Source organism: Saimiri boliviensis, chromosome 2, assembly GCF_048565385.1.
Source record: "Saimiri boliviensis isolate mSaiBol1 chromosome 2, mSaiBol1.pri, whole genome shotgun sequence".
Lineage (NCBI taxonomy): Eukaryota > Metazoa > Chordata > Mammalia > Primates > Cebidae > Saimiri > Saimiri boliviensis.
Window position 1 is genome coordinate 39790852 of NC_133450.1, and position 14477 is coordinate 39805328.

General features: G+C 39.0%; 1 protein-coding gene across 6 annotated transcripts in view; it reads right to left on the minus strand.

Moving 5' to 3' along the window:
* Positions 1-14477, minus strand: part of SYNE2 (spectrin repeat containing nuclear envelope protein 2) — a 390475-nt gene that overhangs the window by 262846 nt on the left and 113152 nt on the right. For all 6 annotated transcript variants that reach the window (XM_074393137.1, XM_074393136.1, XM_074393135.1 and 3 more), the window contains exons 8-11: positions 13371-13567; positions 7290-7390; positions 4510-4611; positions 721-858 (exon numbers count right to left, since the gene is read on the minus strand). In XM_074393137.1, the coding sequence (XP_074249238.1) occupies positions 721-858; positions 4510-4611; positions 7290-7390; positions 13371-13567 (538 nt within the window). The remainder of the gene's footprint in view (positions 1-720; positions 859-4509; positions 4612-7289; positions 7391-13370; positions 13568-14477) is intronic.

Genomic DNA, 14477 nt, shown 5'->3' on the forward strand with positions numbered 1-14477 from the left:
AGGATTAAAATCATACAGACATATTCAAATACGCAAGCATGAATTCATCCTTACACACTCTGTGGGTTTGTTCCTACTTCTCTCAAGCATCTACTGATACTGATGCATGATAGTAGAGAAGCAGCCACAGATAAATCAAAATATAGATAATCCACTGTGGCAAACAAAGAATTGATAGCAAATATATCAAACTTGGATAAACTTGCGTTTTCTCTATGCAGAATGCAAAAAATCCTACTTAACATGACCACTATCCAAATGATGCCATGGAGAAAATATAAAAACACTATCCCATTTTCTGATGAAGCATCTACCCTGTGTTTTACAGAATTTCCCATGGACGTTTAAAGTAAAACCCTCATCGAACAAAACAAAGCTGCTCTTTGAATTTTTTTTTTTGGGGGGGGAGGGGGTGAGTTGTAGTCTCGTTCCGTTGCCCAGGCCCGGAGAGCAGTGGTGCAATCTCGGGTCACTGCAACCTCCGTCTCCTGTGTTCAAGCGATTCTCATGCCTAGCCTCCAAAATAATTGGGATTACAGGCACCCACCACCACCCCTGACTAATTCCTGTATTTTCAGTAGAGACGGGGCTTCACCAGGTTGGTCTCAAACTCCTGACCTCAAGTGACGCACCCGTCTTAGTCTCCCAAAATGCTGAAATTGTAGGTGTGAGCCACATTTTCAGCCTGCAATTGTTCTTCTAATCAACATAAACAGTCACCTGGTGATTGAGGCCATCCCAGGCTTCTTCCAACTGTAACTGATCCTTGTCGGGCTCATCCAGATTCCTTTTTGTCGACAGGACATCCAAAAAGGACTCTTTTTCTTCACTGAATGACTCCATAAAGGACAGTAGGCTCTACAATCAGAAGAATGAAGACGGAAAATGTTTAATTGCATTTATAGAATATAATCTGTTACTTTGAGGTCTATAGCTATAGGTTATATTTAAGTTTTTACTTAAAGGTAAAATCTCCTGAATCCAGTATCCTCTCTCTGCTCTGGTTTCCTTCTTCAGTGCACTGTGGTAACCGGGCGCCAGCATAATATCAAAGGTCTCACTCTGTGCTCTGTGTCAGTATTAGATTTTTTTTTTCTTTTTTTTTTGAGACAGAGTTTCGCTCTTGTTACCCAGGCTGGAGTGCAATGGCGGGATCTCGGCTCACCGCAACCTCCGCCTCCCGGGTTCAGGCAATTCTCCTGCCTCAGCCTCCTGAGTCTCTGGGATTACAGGCACGTGCCACCATGCCCAGCTAATTTTTTGTATTTTTTGTATTTTTAGTAGAGACGGGGTTTCACCATGTTGACCAGGATGGTCTCGATCTCTTGACCTTGTGATCCACCTGCCTCTGCCTCCCAAAGTGCTGGGATTACAGGCTTGAGCCACCGCGCCCAACCAGTATTGCTGGATTTCTATTTGAATGGAGCAGCAAAGTCACAGGGCTACAGAACAGATCATGACGCCACACGGAAAATATGAGTGTGTTTGTCCTCCCCAAATATGTGCTCACAGCAAAATAAGAATGAATGAATGTGAAAATTACCTGACAGTAGTAGTCATGTGTAAGTGATTTTCAAAGTGTTCATGATTAACCGAGCTTCGGCTCATTCTTCCCCATTCACTTTACCTAAACTTTGAAAGACACTTTGTCTGCCTTCAAACATTTAATAAGTAAAGCTTTTTCTTGGTTCACAATTGTGTGAAATACGGGTGTTTCAGAGTTATCGATTGGCCAGACGCTGTGGCTCACGACTGTAATTCTAGCAATTTGGGAGGCTAAGGCAGGTACATCACTTGAGCCCAGGAGTTCAAAACTAGCCTGGGCAACATGGCAAAACCCAGATCTACAAAAAATACAAAAAATTAGCCAAGCATGGTGGCATACAACTGTAGTCCCAGCTACTCAAGAGGCTCAGCTTCAAGGATGGCTTAAGCCTGCAAGGCAGAGGTTGCAGTGAGCCATGATCGGGCCACTGCGCTGTAGCCTGGGTGACAGAGAGAGATCCTGTCTCAGGGGAAAAAAAGAGTTACCGATTACATATTTTTTGTTTGTTTTGAGACAGGGCCTGGTTCCATCATCCAGGCTGAAGTTCAGTGGTGTGATCTTGGCTGACTGCAACCTCTGCCTCCTGGGCTGAAGTGATCCTCCCATCTTAGCCTCCCAAGCAGCTGGCACTACAGACCAGTAAGCACCACCACAACCGGCTAATTCACCATGTTGTCCAGGCTGCTTTTAAACTCCTGGGCTCAAGTGATCCATCTGCCTCATCTCCCAAAGTGTTGAGATTACAAGCATGAGCCACCACAACCACCCAGCTCTGTGGTTGTAGTGTGAAAGTAGCTACTGAGAATACTTAAGTGAGTGTGGCTCTGTTCCAGGAACACTTTATTTACAAAATGGGCCAACCCCTGCGCTAGAACCATGCTGCTGAAAGTACTGCAAGGATCAGCATTAACGTTTTAAAATGTCACTTAAAACATTATCCAGAATTATTGACAGCATTTTAAATTAAATGTTACGAGAAAATCAAAGGATTACTTAATACTTTCTGATAATTAATAACTTCATAAACCCTTCTATTTAAGAAACCTGAATCTCTAATACATGATTAAATAAAAGACATATGTGAGAACAATGCACTTTCAGTAAATGATAAGCATTTTGTCAAGAAAAAAAAAATCTTTGGCTGGGCTCAGTGGCTCATGCCTATAATCCCAACACTTTGAGGGGGCCGAGGTAGGTGGAACATGAGGTCAGGAGTTTGAGATCAGCCTGACCGACATGGTAAAACCCCATCTCTACTAAAAATGCAAAAATTAGCCAGATGTGCTGGTGCATGCCTGTAATCCCAGTTACTTAGGAGGCTGAGGCAGGAGAATCGATTGAATCCAGGAGGCGGAGCTTGCAGTGAGCCAAGATCACCCCACTGCACTCCAGTCTGGGTGACAGCTAGACTCCGTCTCAAAAAAAAGAAAAGAAAAAATCTTAAACCAGAGCTAAATGGAATAAGGTCAAGAAGTCTATGCAGTTCACACCAAAGGAAGAAAAAGATGTTTGATCCCTTTCTTCCCTATGCTTCGAAAGCAAAAAGGAACGTATAGCTAGCAAGTCATACAACCGATTGAACGTGATGGTTAGAAAGGCTGGACTCATCCAGCTCTTCCACTTAACAAACAGGGAGATGGAAGCCTACAGGTGCTAAGTGCTGTGTAGGTACCTGACAGTATCTGCAGCTTGCTCAGGACAGAGCACTGGGGAGAAGCACAGCGCTACACAGACAGTGGGCTCTAACAAACAGGACTGAGGGACCTTTGCTTTGTTTCCTGTTCTCTTTCAAGACTGTACAAGGAATAACTACTTGCCCGGGAGAAGCATCAGAATGTAAAAACAGCTAGGTCTTTAAAGCTAGGTTTCCATTCAAATCCCATCTCTATCTTTCAGCATCCATGTAACCTGAAATAAGCCACTTATTCATCTGTAAAACTGGAATAATACCAAGCTCAGCAAGATATTTTAATATGTAAAATGCAAATCAGCAAGGTGTCTGCTACTCAAAAAACATTCAACATGACCAGGTATGGTGGTTCACACCTGTAATCCCAGCACTTTCGGAGGCCGAGGCGAGCGGATCAGTTGAGGTCAGGAGTTCAAGACCAGCCTAGCCAACATGGTGAAACTCTGTCTCTACTAAAAATACAAATATTAGCCAGGCATGGTGGCGGGTGCCTGTAATCCCAGCTAATCAGGAAACTAAGGCAGGAGAATAGCTTGAGCCCAGGAGGCGGAGATTGTAGTGAGCCAAGATCACGCCACTGTACTCTAGCCTGGGACACAGAGCAAGACTCCATCTCAAAAAAAAAAAAAAAAAAAAAAAAAAGAAATGTTCAATATGTGGTAATAATCACAGGTTGTCATTATTTCCCAAAGGAATTCCCGGACCCTATTCCTGATTTTTCTTTCATTCAATATTCATTCTGAAAAGCATCTTCTGCTTTAAACCAGGGATTGGAACACTTTTATTCTAAGGGGCAAGACAGCAAATATCTCAGGCTTTATGAACCATATGGTCTCTATCACGACTACTCAGCTCTGGGGTTATAGTGTGAAAGTACTGACTGACAATACTTAAATGGATGCGGCTCTGTTCCAATAACATTTACAAAATAGGCCAACTCCTGTTCTAGAACCATGCTTCTCAAAGGACTCCAAAAACCAGCAGAACCAACATCACCTGAGGCCTCCTTAGAAATCCAAAATCTCAGGCCCTGCCCCAGAACTACTGAAGCAGAATGTGCATTTTAATAGGATGACCCAGTGATCGCATGCTTAATAGGATGACCCAGTGATCGCATGCACGTTAAAGTTCCAGATGGACAGTCCCAGAATTCAGCTTCCAAACCTGCACTTAATATTTAAAATACTTCACTTTGAAAGAGTTTTCTAAAAACATACCCACTGCTCTTCTCTTTAACAGTAAATTACAAACAGCTGTTTAAAATCATACTTACATTATACTTTTGAAAGTAGGTATCATTTTCTGAATCCTTTAGTAACTTCTGTAGTTTTTCCTTTTGCAGAGTTAACCAGACCATAGCATTTTTCACCTTTCCCTGTATTTTACACACATACGATTGAACTATATTTTAAACAGACTCGGTTTTTTTAAAGAAAAAAATTAACAACTTGAAACATCAGTGAAATAATATCATCATTACATATCATTGATTCATTATGCCAAAGAGTAATTTCCCTTGTTCATTTAACACCTTAAATTTTGAACCAGATTGAAAATAGCATCTGAACATGACAATGTGCTAAAGAAATAGGCAAGCAATGCACCCCCGCCCCCGTGTTGGCTTAAAGAACCTTATTCTAAATCACTTCTTTATAGCAGGCATTTCAGAAGACTCTTCCAATAAATCTAAATATGGAGTAATTCAAGAGATGTTCACACCCTGCAAAAACACTGACATCAAAAATATCTCAAACACTTCCAAGAGCCTAAAAATAACACTACCAAAGGTTTTAGCTAGCTATCATTAAGATATGAACAACAATTACTTTTTCTATAGATTCTTGCTTAGGTGGTAAACTTGCTTACATTTGGAAGCCAGTTTTGCTGCTAGAGGACAAAGAAGTTATATCTTATTTCCACTATTCTTTAACCTTCATTTACTTTGTTTTTTCCTATTAAGTAGAAGTTTTCTAATATTTTTGCACTCAATTTCATGGACAGTTGAATCTTTAATTTTATGTTTTTAATATGAAAATTAATTAGATAAGAATAGCTCCTCAGCAGGCCAGAAATGAGTGAACTGAATTATAAGCCTGCATCTCAGCTTGAGATTCTCTTCCAGAGTCAGCAACAATCTGGCTTATTGCCTCAAACTTAACAGCTGGAAAAACACAGGCCCGATTTTTCAAATAAAATGTATGTAAACATGTCTGAAATGCATGTAAACACGTGGTTGAAAACACATTTTTAAGTAATATTCTCAAACATTTTACTAAATTCACAACACTCTTTTATCATCATAGAAGCAGAATAAGAGTTTCTTTTCAGCTGCTCAGCAATTTTTCTGAAGTTTTCACCCACAGTATTTTATGTAACTGACTGAAAGTAAAAGGGAAAAACTGAATAATCAAATGGCAATCTAACAGTAATTCAAGGCTGAGCTCAGTGGCTCACGCCTATAATCCCAGCACTTTGGGAGGCCAAGGCGGGCAGATCACTTGAGGCCAGGAGTTTGAGACCATCCTGGCCAACATGGTGAAACCCTGTCTCTACTAAAAATACAAAAATTAGCGGGGCATGATGGTCCATGCCTGTAATATCAGCTATCGGGAGGCTGAGGCACAAGAATCACTTGAGCCTAGGAGGTGGCGGTTGCAGTAAGCCAAGATCACGCCACTGCACTTCAGCCTCATTACAGAGTGAGACTGTGTCTCAAAAAACAAACCAAAAAAGAAAAAGTCGTTCAAGAGTATATCAACAAATAGGGATTGACAACAGAACACAACACTCCCATTTATATGAATTTCACAATTTCATTTATATGAAGCTAAAGAACAGGCAAATGTCCTAAAATTAGATGATGGTGAAGGTTGCCCGATCATGTAAATACACTAACAACCACTGAAATGAACACATTAAATAGATGAATTTTATTGTATATAAATTACATCTGCCGGGCACAGTGGCGCACACCTGTAATCCCAGCACTTTGGGAGGCCAAGGCCAAGGCAGGAGGATCATGAGGTCAAGAGACTGAGACTATCCTGGCCAACATGGTGAAACCCTATCTCTACTAAAAACACAAAAATTAGCGGGGCATAGTGGCATGCGCCTGTAGTCCCAGCTACTTGGGAGGCTGAGGCAGGAGAATTGCTTGAACCCGAGAGGCAGAGGTTGCAGTAAACCGAGATTGCATCACTGCACTCCGGCCTCGGTGAAACAGCAAAATTCCCTCTCAAAAAAAAAAAAAAAAAGAAAATGTATGTATGTATGTATGTATGTATGTATGTATGTATGTGTGTGTGTGTATAAAGGTAATAAATATTATAATACACAAAAATTTGATAAGCCAGGCACAGTGGCTGACTCCTGTAATCTCAGCACTTTGGGAAGCCGAGGTAGGCAAATCACTTGAAGTCAGGAGTTCAAGACCAGCCTGGCCAACATGGTAAAACCCCTGTCTCTACCAAATATACAAAAATCAGCTGGGTATGGTGGCACGTGCCTGTAATTCCAGCTACTTGGGAGGCTGAGGCATGAGAATCACTTCAACCGGGAGGCAAAGGTTGCTGAAAGCCAACTACATTCCAGCCTGAGTGATGGAGTGAGACTGTGCCTCAAAAAAATAAAAAATAGAATGTTTTAACAAACAAAAATTTGCTATCTTTAGAGGTTTTTTTTAAAGTTTAACTTCATTTGTCTTATTAGTGCCTATCTAAAAGTTGTTTCAGATAATTCAGTAGAGTTTAATAAATTATCTCTCTGAACTTAAAAAAGAAAAGAATATTCAACACTAATCTACAGTGAAAGAAATTACAATGCTGGTTACCTGGGGTGGGGAGCAGAGACAGAAAAGGTGCCCAGTGGAATATTCCAGGTACTAGAAATGTTTTACATCATGACTGAAGTATGATTTACATGGGTGAATGCTTTGTCAAAACTCATTAAACTGTGTATTTAAGTTCTGCATGCAAATTATATCTCAATTTTAAAAGTTAAACCATTAGCAGTATACAACAAAAATGAGCTTGTTTTAAACAGAAGAAAACATACCCGAGCCTCCTCTCCAGTCCCATGGGCATCTTTGGAATACTGAAGAAATTGTGCCACATAGGTCATGATGGACTTTTCATCAGGATCAACAACATCCACGTCTGCAAGATACACCACACTAACAATGAGCTCTTACACACTTGCTATAATGTATACTCAAAGAACAGGCTATGTCATAGCCTCTGCCATTTGGTTCACAGACTCTGGAAATGTACCAAAGTAGTCACCCAGCCATGCAATCTCTGTTTACTCAGCCTTGCTGCAAGACTGTGCAGTGGGTAAGAGCTTAGATCTATACTCGGAGAGATCTGGGTTAAATCCTGGCACTAGTATGTACATAGTCTCATTTTTCTAATAATAAAGTGTCACTATGGGGGTATGTCTGAGCGCATAAGTAGTCAGAGAGGATGAAGAGGAGAAAATGAGAAAACAAAGCATTCCTCTTTCTAGAGACATTGTACAGAAATTCTTCCAGGAATGCAAGAACATACAGCAATTAGAATGCATTCCTGACATGTTGGTCTTGGCATGTGTGCAGTAAAGCATTTCCAAAAGCATATATTGTATGGAAGGCTTATCTAAGACATCCACAGAGTTTGTTCATTCATTCATGGAACAAGTAACCACTGAGAGCCTTCTGCAGGCCAGGCTTTGTGTTGCATTAAGGGTCCATGGTGAAATAAGTTTGTAAAATGCTGAATTAAACAAAATTTAAAAGACTACAAATTCTTATTTATTTTCTTTTAGAGGCAGGGTCTCTCTGTGTTGCCCAGGCTGATCTCAAGCTCCAGGCCTCAAGCAATTCTCCAACCTCAGCCTCACAAGTAGCTGGCACACAAGACACTGTGCCAGGTATATAAATTCTGTAAGTGAAGAACTTCTCTGGGCAACTAATAAGAAAAGGAGATCATAAAGCCACAAAAAGGGGGATGTAATATATCACAGACAAAATGAACACCTAATCTGGTGGTGTGTTTTTTTTTTGACCTAAATAACCAATGAAGATATTTTTAAAGAACGTCACTATTTACTTATTAATTCAGTTAAACTTAACACAACAAATATATACAGAGAGCCAATAAATGTGGGTCACAGGCAGAGGCTACACGGATATGTAAGGTATGGTCCATGCCTTTGGAGAGCTTCTGTTTCAACCCTTTATTCATTCAACTAGCAGACACTAGACGTCTTAAAACATTATCTGTCCCTCAAGGAATTTAAGGTTGGGAGAAAAACAAATAACAAATACAACACACCATGCATGTTTTAGTGGACGTATTTCATAGGTTCAATGAGTGCTGTAAGTCAGCTGACATAGAAAATAAATCTAATCCACTTGCAAACAAGGCAGTAAGCATATAAAAGCTAGCAATAAGAAGCTGAGGGCGGGGTTTCAATATAGGAAGAATTTCTAAGAATTAAGTTATTCTATCTTTAACTGAAAAAGACATAAACATCAAGAGATACATAAAATAATGATACTGGCTTAGTTAGATATTGCTTTATAAAAATTTCTCATTATATATGAAGCCATGCGTGATGATTAAATGCGTTAACAATATTATGTCAAAATAGTTCCCTTATTCAAATATGACTATGGTATTTGGTTTGCATAAATAAATCATGGTGTATTTCACATTTTTGAGCTATTATTTAAGCCATTTATAATGAATTATAGGCAATTAATTATGCAGAGGAAATTTGTTTCTACTATAGTGTCTATTTCATTAGTTGCCAGGTTATTCGCATATCCTAAAATGGAGAAAATATTTTATACTAATAATAACGATTTGGAGAATCACAATATGAGAAAAGTATTTAAAACAGATAGTCATCAGAAACAGGAAATTAGAACAGAGCAAGAGGAAAAATAAAGGAAAATAAAACGAAAAGACAAAGAAACAGTGAAAAGGTAAAAAGGAAAGCGGGGGAAAGACAGGGGTAAAAAATTAACAAGAATTAGTGGCAATCAACACGAAGTCCAAACAATGTCCAAACTGTAGAAACATGGGTGTAGGCAGGCGGGGCGCAGTGGCTTAAGCCTGCAAGGCGGCTGATCACCTGCGGTCAGGAGTTTGAGACCAGCCTGGTCAAGCCAAAACTCCCTCTCTACTAAAAATGCAAAAATTAGCTGGGCATGGTAACACATGCCTGTAATCCCAGCTACTTGGGAGGCTGAGGCAGGAGAATTGCCTGAGCCCAGGAGGCGGAGGTTGCGGTGAGCCGAGATTGCGCCATTGCACTCCAGCCTGGGTAACAAGAGCGAAACTCTGTCTCCAAAAAAAAAAAAGAGCCAGAGCTCCTTGGAGAAATGACTGATCCTAAGACTAGGGCAGGAAATATACAAGATGAGCCTGCAGCATTTGTCAAGGCAGAAAGTAAGAAAATGCTCAAAAACAAACAAACCTCATACTGATGGGGCTACAACAAAGGAGCATAGGAGCCAACTGCAGGAGCTCCTAGTGGCCAGAACTTTGAGCTTAAAGAGGACTTTAAAAAAAATTAAGCATTAAAGGCCAGGTGCGGTGGCTCACACCTGTAATCCCAGCACTTTGGGGGCTAAGGCAGGCAGATCACGAAGTCAAGAGACCGAGACCATCCTGGTCAACATGGTGAAAACCCCGTCTCTACTAAAAATGCAAAAAAAATAGCCAGGCATGGTGGCACGTGCCTGTGGTCTCAGCTACTCGGGAGGCTGAGGCAGAAGAATCGCTTGAACCCAGGAGGTGGAGGTTGTAGTGAGCCGAGATTGCGCCCCTTCACTCCAGCCTGGCGAAAGAGCAAGACTACACCTCAAAAAAAAAAAAAAAAGGCATTAAAATAAACAAAGTAGTACTGGATTACAACTAAGAGTATAAAATATCAATAAGCCCATACTGATATAAATAAATGACTGAATAAATAAGTCAATTGGGGGAGAAGAGATGAATCTCTATGCAGAAGATCTTCAAATACTTTATGTAGGTAATTTGCCGTCAAGGAGAGTGTGTGTAACTCTCCCAAACGTGGGCTGTGCAGTGATTTCCCTCCAAAGAGTACAGTATGGAAAGAAGCGGGAGAAAAGGGTAACTTCACCATGAGAACCCTGATCAGCACTAGCTCAGCCAGGGGATCCAGGTAAGCATCAACAGTGAAAAGTCATGTTGACAGTACGTACCCTTGGAAGGCTGTGATAAGGATGACATTCTACTGCTGTGTTCTTCCTCCCAAGAACACAAAAACCCAGCATCATCATGAGAAGAAAACATAAGGCAAATTGCAATAAACCGGCATGCTACAAAATACCTAACTAGTAATCTCCAAAACTGTCAAGGTCATTTATTTAAAAGTCTGGAAAAGTCACAATCAAGAGGAGTCACAGGAGACATGACAGCTAAATATAATGTGGTATCCTGGCTGGGATCTTGAAAGAGAAAAAGGTCATTAGCTAAACACTAAGAAAATCTAAATAAACTGTGACCTTAATTTAAAATAACGTAATCATATTGGTTCATTAATTGTAACAAATGTACTATACTAAGGTAAGATGTTAACAATAGGGGAAATTGGTTGCAGGGTTTATGAAAACTTATTGCACTATCTTCTCAATTTTTCCATAAATCTAAAATTGTTCTAAAAATCAAAGTTGGGGTTTGAGATGGAGTCTAAAAAAAAAAAAAAGAAAAAGAAAACTGTGAAGTGGAGCACACCTGTAGTCCCAGCTACTCAGGAGACTGAGGCACAAGAATTGCTTTAACCCAGGAGGCAGAGGTTGCAGTGAGCCAAGATCCGCCACTACACTCCAGGCCGGGCAACAAAGTGAGACTCTGACTCAAACAAATAAACAAAAAGGAATGAAGTAATGACATATGCCACAACATGGATAACCTTGGAGACATTTTACTAAGCTAAAGAAACCAGTCACAAACACCAAGTATTGTATAATTCCACTTACGTGAAATGTTCAAAAGAGGCAAAACTATCTTGACAGAAAGTACTGGGGCATGGAGGGGTTGAAGGCAAATGGAGAGTAATTGCTAATGGTCACAGGAGTTCCTTTGGGGATAACAAAAATGTTCTAAAACAAACTGTGACGATGATTGAACAATTCTGTGAATATAGCTGTCCTTGGTATCCACAGGGACTGGTTCCAGGACTCATCTCTAGATTGCTTTTAATATCCAATGCAACGTAAATGCTATGTAAATAGTTGTTATACAATTGTGTAACAAGTATTGTTTAGGGAATAACGACAAGAAAAACGTCTGTACATGCTCAGGACATATGCTGGTTTTTTTTCAAGTATTTTCAATCCAATGTTGGCTGACTCCATGGATATAGAACCCACAGACATGGAGGGCAGGCTGTATACTAGAAACCACTAACTTGTATACTTAAGTGGATAAATTATATGGTATGTGAATTATCTCCTAACAAATCTGCTTGAAACCAAAAAATTAAGTAACAAAACCACAGTCCCTAGTCAGTGAGTATGCTGAAGCTAGCTGACTCACATAGGCTTAAGAGAGCCAATTGCTAAATGTTCAGAAGTTTTGTAAGCTGGCTGTGAAAAAAATCATCATTAAAAATTAAATCATAATTTTTAATGATGTACCTAAAATACAAATGTACAAATTATATTAAAAGCATAGGTAATAAAAACTCAAAACTTATCACTTCCCAATTATTGTATTACATTTTACTGTTATCTATGCTCTTGAGGCTGTCTATTATCTGTATGATGGAAACAATATATAATGATGTGGTACTGCACATCTTTCTCTAATTCTGTGTTCAGTGACTGTACTTTGGTAACTTGAAATCAGTCATAGCAGTAGCATTTATAACACAGAAGTCTGCAAATGAGGGCTAGATTGTTTTGTTCACTGCTAAAAAAGGATGAAGAAATTGTTAATAATGCAGGTAAATCTTAAAAATGTGTTATCTGTAGGTGTTAGTTGCATTGTGAATAGCATAAAAAGCTGAAAAAATATTCTTCTAGAATTCGATTCAGCAAAGAAGTCATTCATGTCATTGAAGAACAAATGAAGTTCTAATATATCTCTTATTCCACTTACTTATTAACATAAAGGAAATTCTAAACTAACACTCATGTCAGAACTATACTTCTTCAGCAGATACAACCCTAAGTTGGTTATAGATGGATATAAACTTCGGCAAAAATCAATAAAAGTATTTTGGGGCTATATGCAATCTGTAAGAAAGCACATCATAAATTTTATAATTATTTATAAAATAATACACATTCCTTAATATTAGTAAAATCTGTAAGAGTCAGTGTAAATGTGTGTGTATTTCCCATTGTTTGGGAGAGCCAGTCACTAAACACTGATATACACACCCCAGTAATAGAGCTGAGAGTAGAATTTAAATGTCCTTGACCTATTCATTCATCATAATTTTCACTAATCCTGTATACTTCTATTATGACCTTAATGATTTTTTAATAGCTTTGGTTACATTATGAAGCATTACAATCCAAAGTAAAGTGCTTTTGAGAAAGAAGTAAAATTTTTAAATCTTAATTTTATAAAGCTAAATTATAATTCGATGATATCTCTGTAAAAATAACCAGTACTTAGGATGGTGCTCTTAACAATCCAACACAACTGATTGAGCAGAATCGATGGACAAAGCTTGGCCAACCATTTAGGGGGAGGCAGGAAAGCAACAATTTCTATTCTCACAGAGGTTCAGCTTTAACACAGAGGGTGTGAAGGAGAGACAAATAAACAACTTTAATTCAAGACTTAGAGAAACATCTCACAAAAGAGATTTAGAACAGAATAATAGAATCAAGAAGAACAAAACACAGAATGTAATAGAAGAAAATCAAGACAGAGGTTCAAATTATTCCTAATAACAGCACTGTTTCTTTCAGCTGTGGCTTCCCCTATAATTACTGAAGTGAACAAACTGGTAGGAAATCTTTAATTGCATAAAATAAAATAAAGAGTTTAAGTTAAACCCTCCAAGACTAAAATAGAATGCTTTTATGTTTGCTCATGTAGAGATACTATTTTGAAATCAACTTCATGCTAAGCCTTAAAAATTGTTTTAAAAGCAAAGAAGCTTCTTTACCTTCTGGTTCCAGGAGTCTAGGGATTTTTAATTCTCGTTCTGCAATTCTGAAGGCCTCTCTCAGATTGTCTTTGTTAGACCTATGCTTCACACTCTTCATGTCAATTAGGTCTGGTCGCAAGGCATGAATGATGGCCAAAAAAGCCATCCCATTTCTCCAGCTTGACTTAAAGTCTGTCACATTGACAGACTCATACCTATCATAAAAGGACAAAAACATGATAAATACTATTAAAAATAATGAAACATACACCTCCACTATATTCAATAGTAATTAAAACAAAATTTGGCAAATCAAATAAATTAGAAACATTATGCCAGATAAAATTTTTAATCTTGTGACCAAATTAAAGGAAAACGCCAAGTTTCATGACACTCAAAATATCACAGAACACTGATTCTCAACATGTTGTTCCTGAGCCAGCAACATTAGTGTCACCTGGACTGCAGGTTTAGAAATGCAAATTCTCAGGCTGAATCCCATACCTGCTGAATCAAACTCTGGAGGTGAGCCTGAAATCTGTGCCTTTAAAAGCCCTCCAGGAGATAATAATATTCACTCAAGATTGATTTCCTTCATTACCAAATCTGTTGGCTCAAGTCTGCCTTTAAACTTCTACATACAGGTAAGGTTCCTAACTAGAGAAAAGCATTTTCTTTTTCAGTGGGACAAATTAAATGATACATTGTCTGCAATCATGCCCAGTAGCTTACTAGATAGACAGACTTGTTACTCTTCTGCATAAAATCCATCACTGAAGATGAACGGATTTTTTAAAATGTGGTATACATGTACAATGACTATTATTCAGCCTTAAAAAGAAGGAAGATTCTGGTTGAGCACATTGGCTCATACCTGTAATCCCAGTACATTGAGAGGCTGAGGCGAGAGGATCGCCTGATACAGGAAAACTGAAGCTGCAGTAGCTATAACCGCACCATTGCATTCCAGCCCAGGTGACAGAATGAGACTGTCTCAAAAAAAGGAGGGAAATTCTGATACATGCTACAAGATGAATAAACCTTAAAAACCATGCTAAGTGAAATAAGCCAGTCACAAAAGGACACATACCATATGATACCACTCGTATGAGGTATGCAGTATAG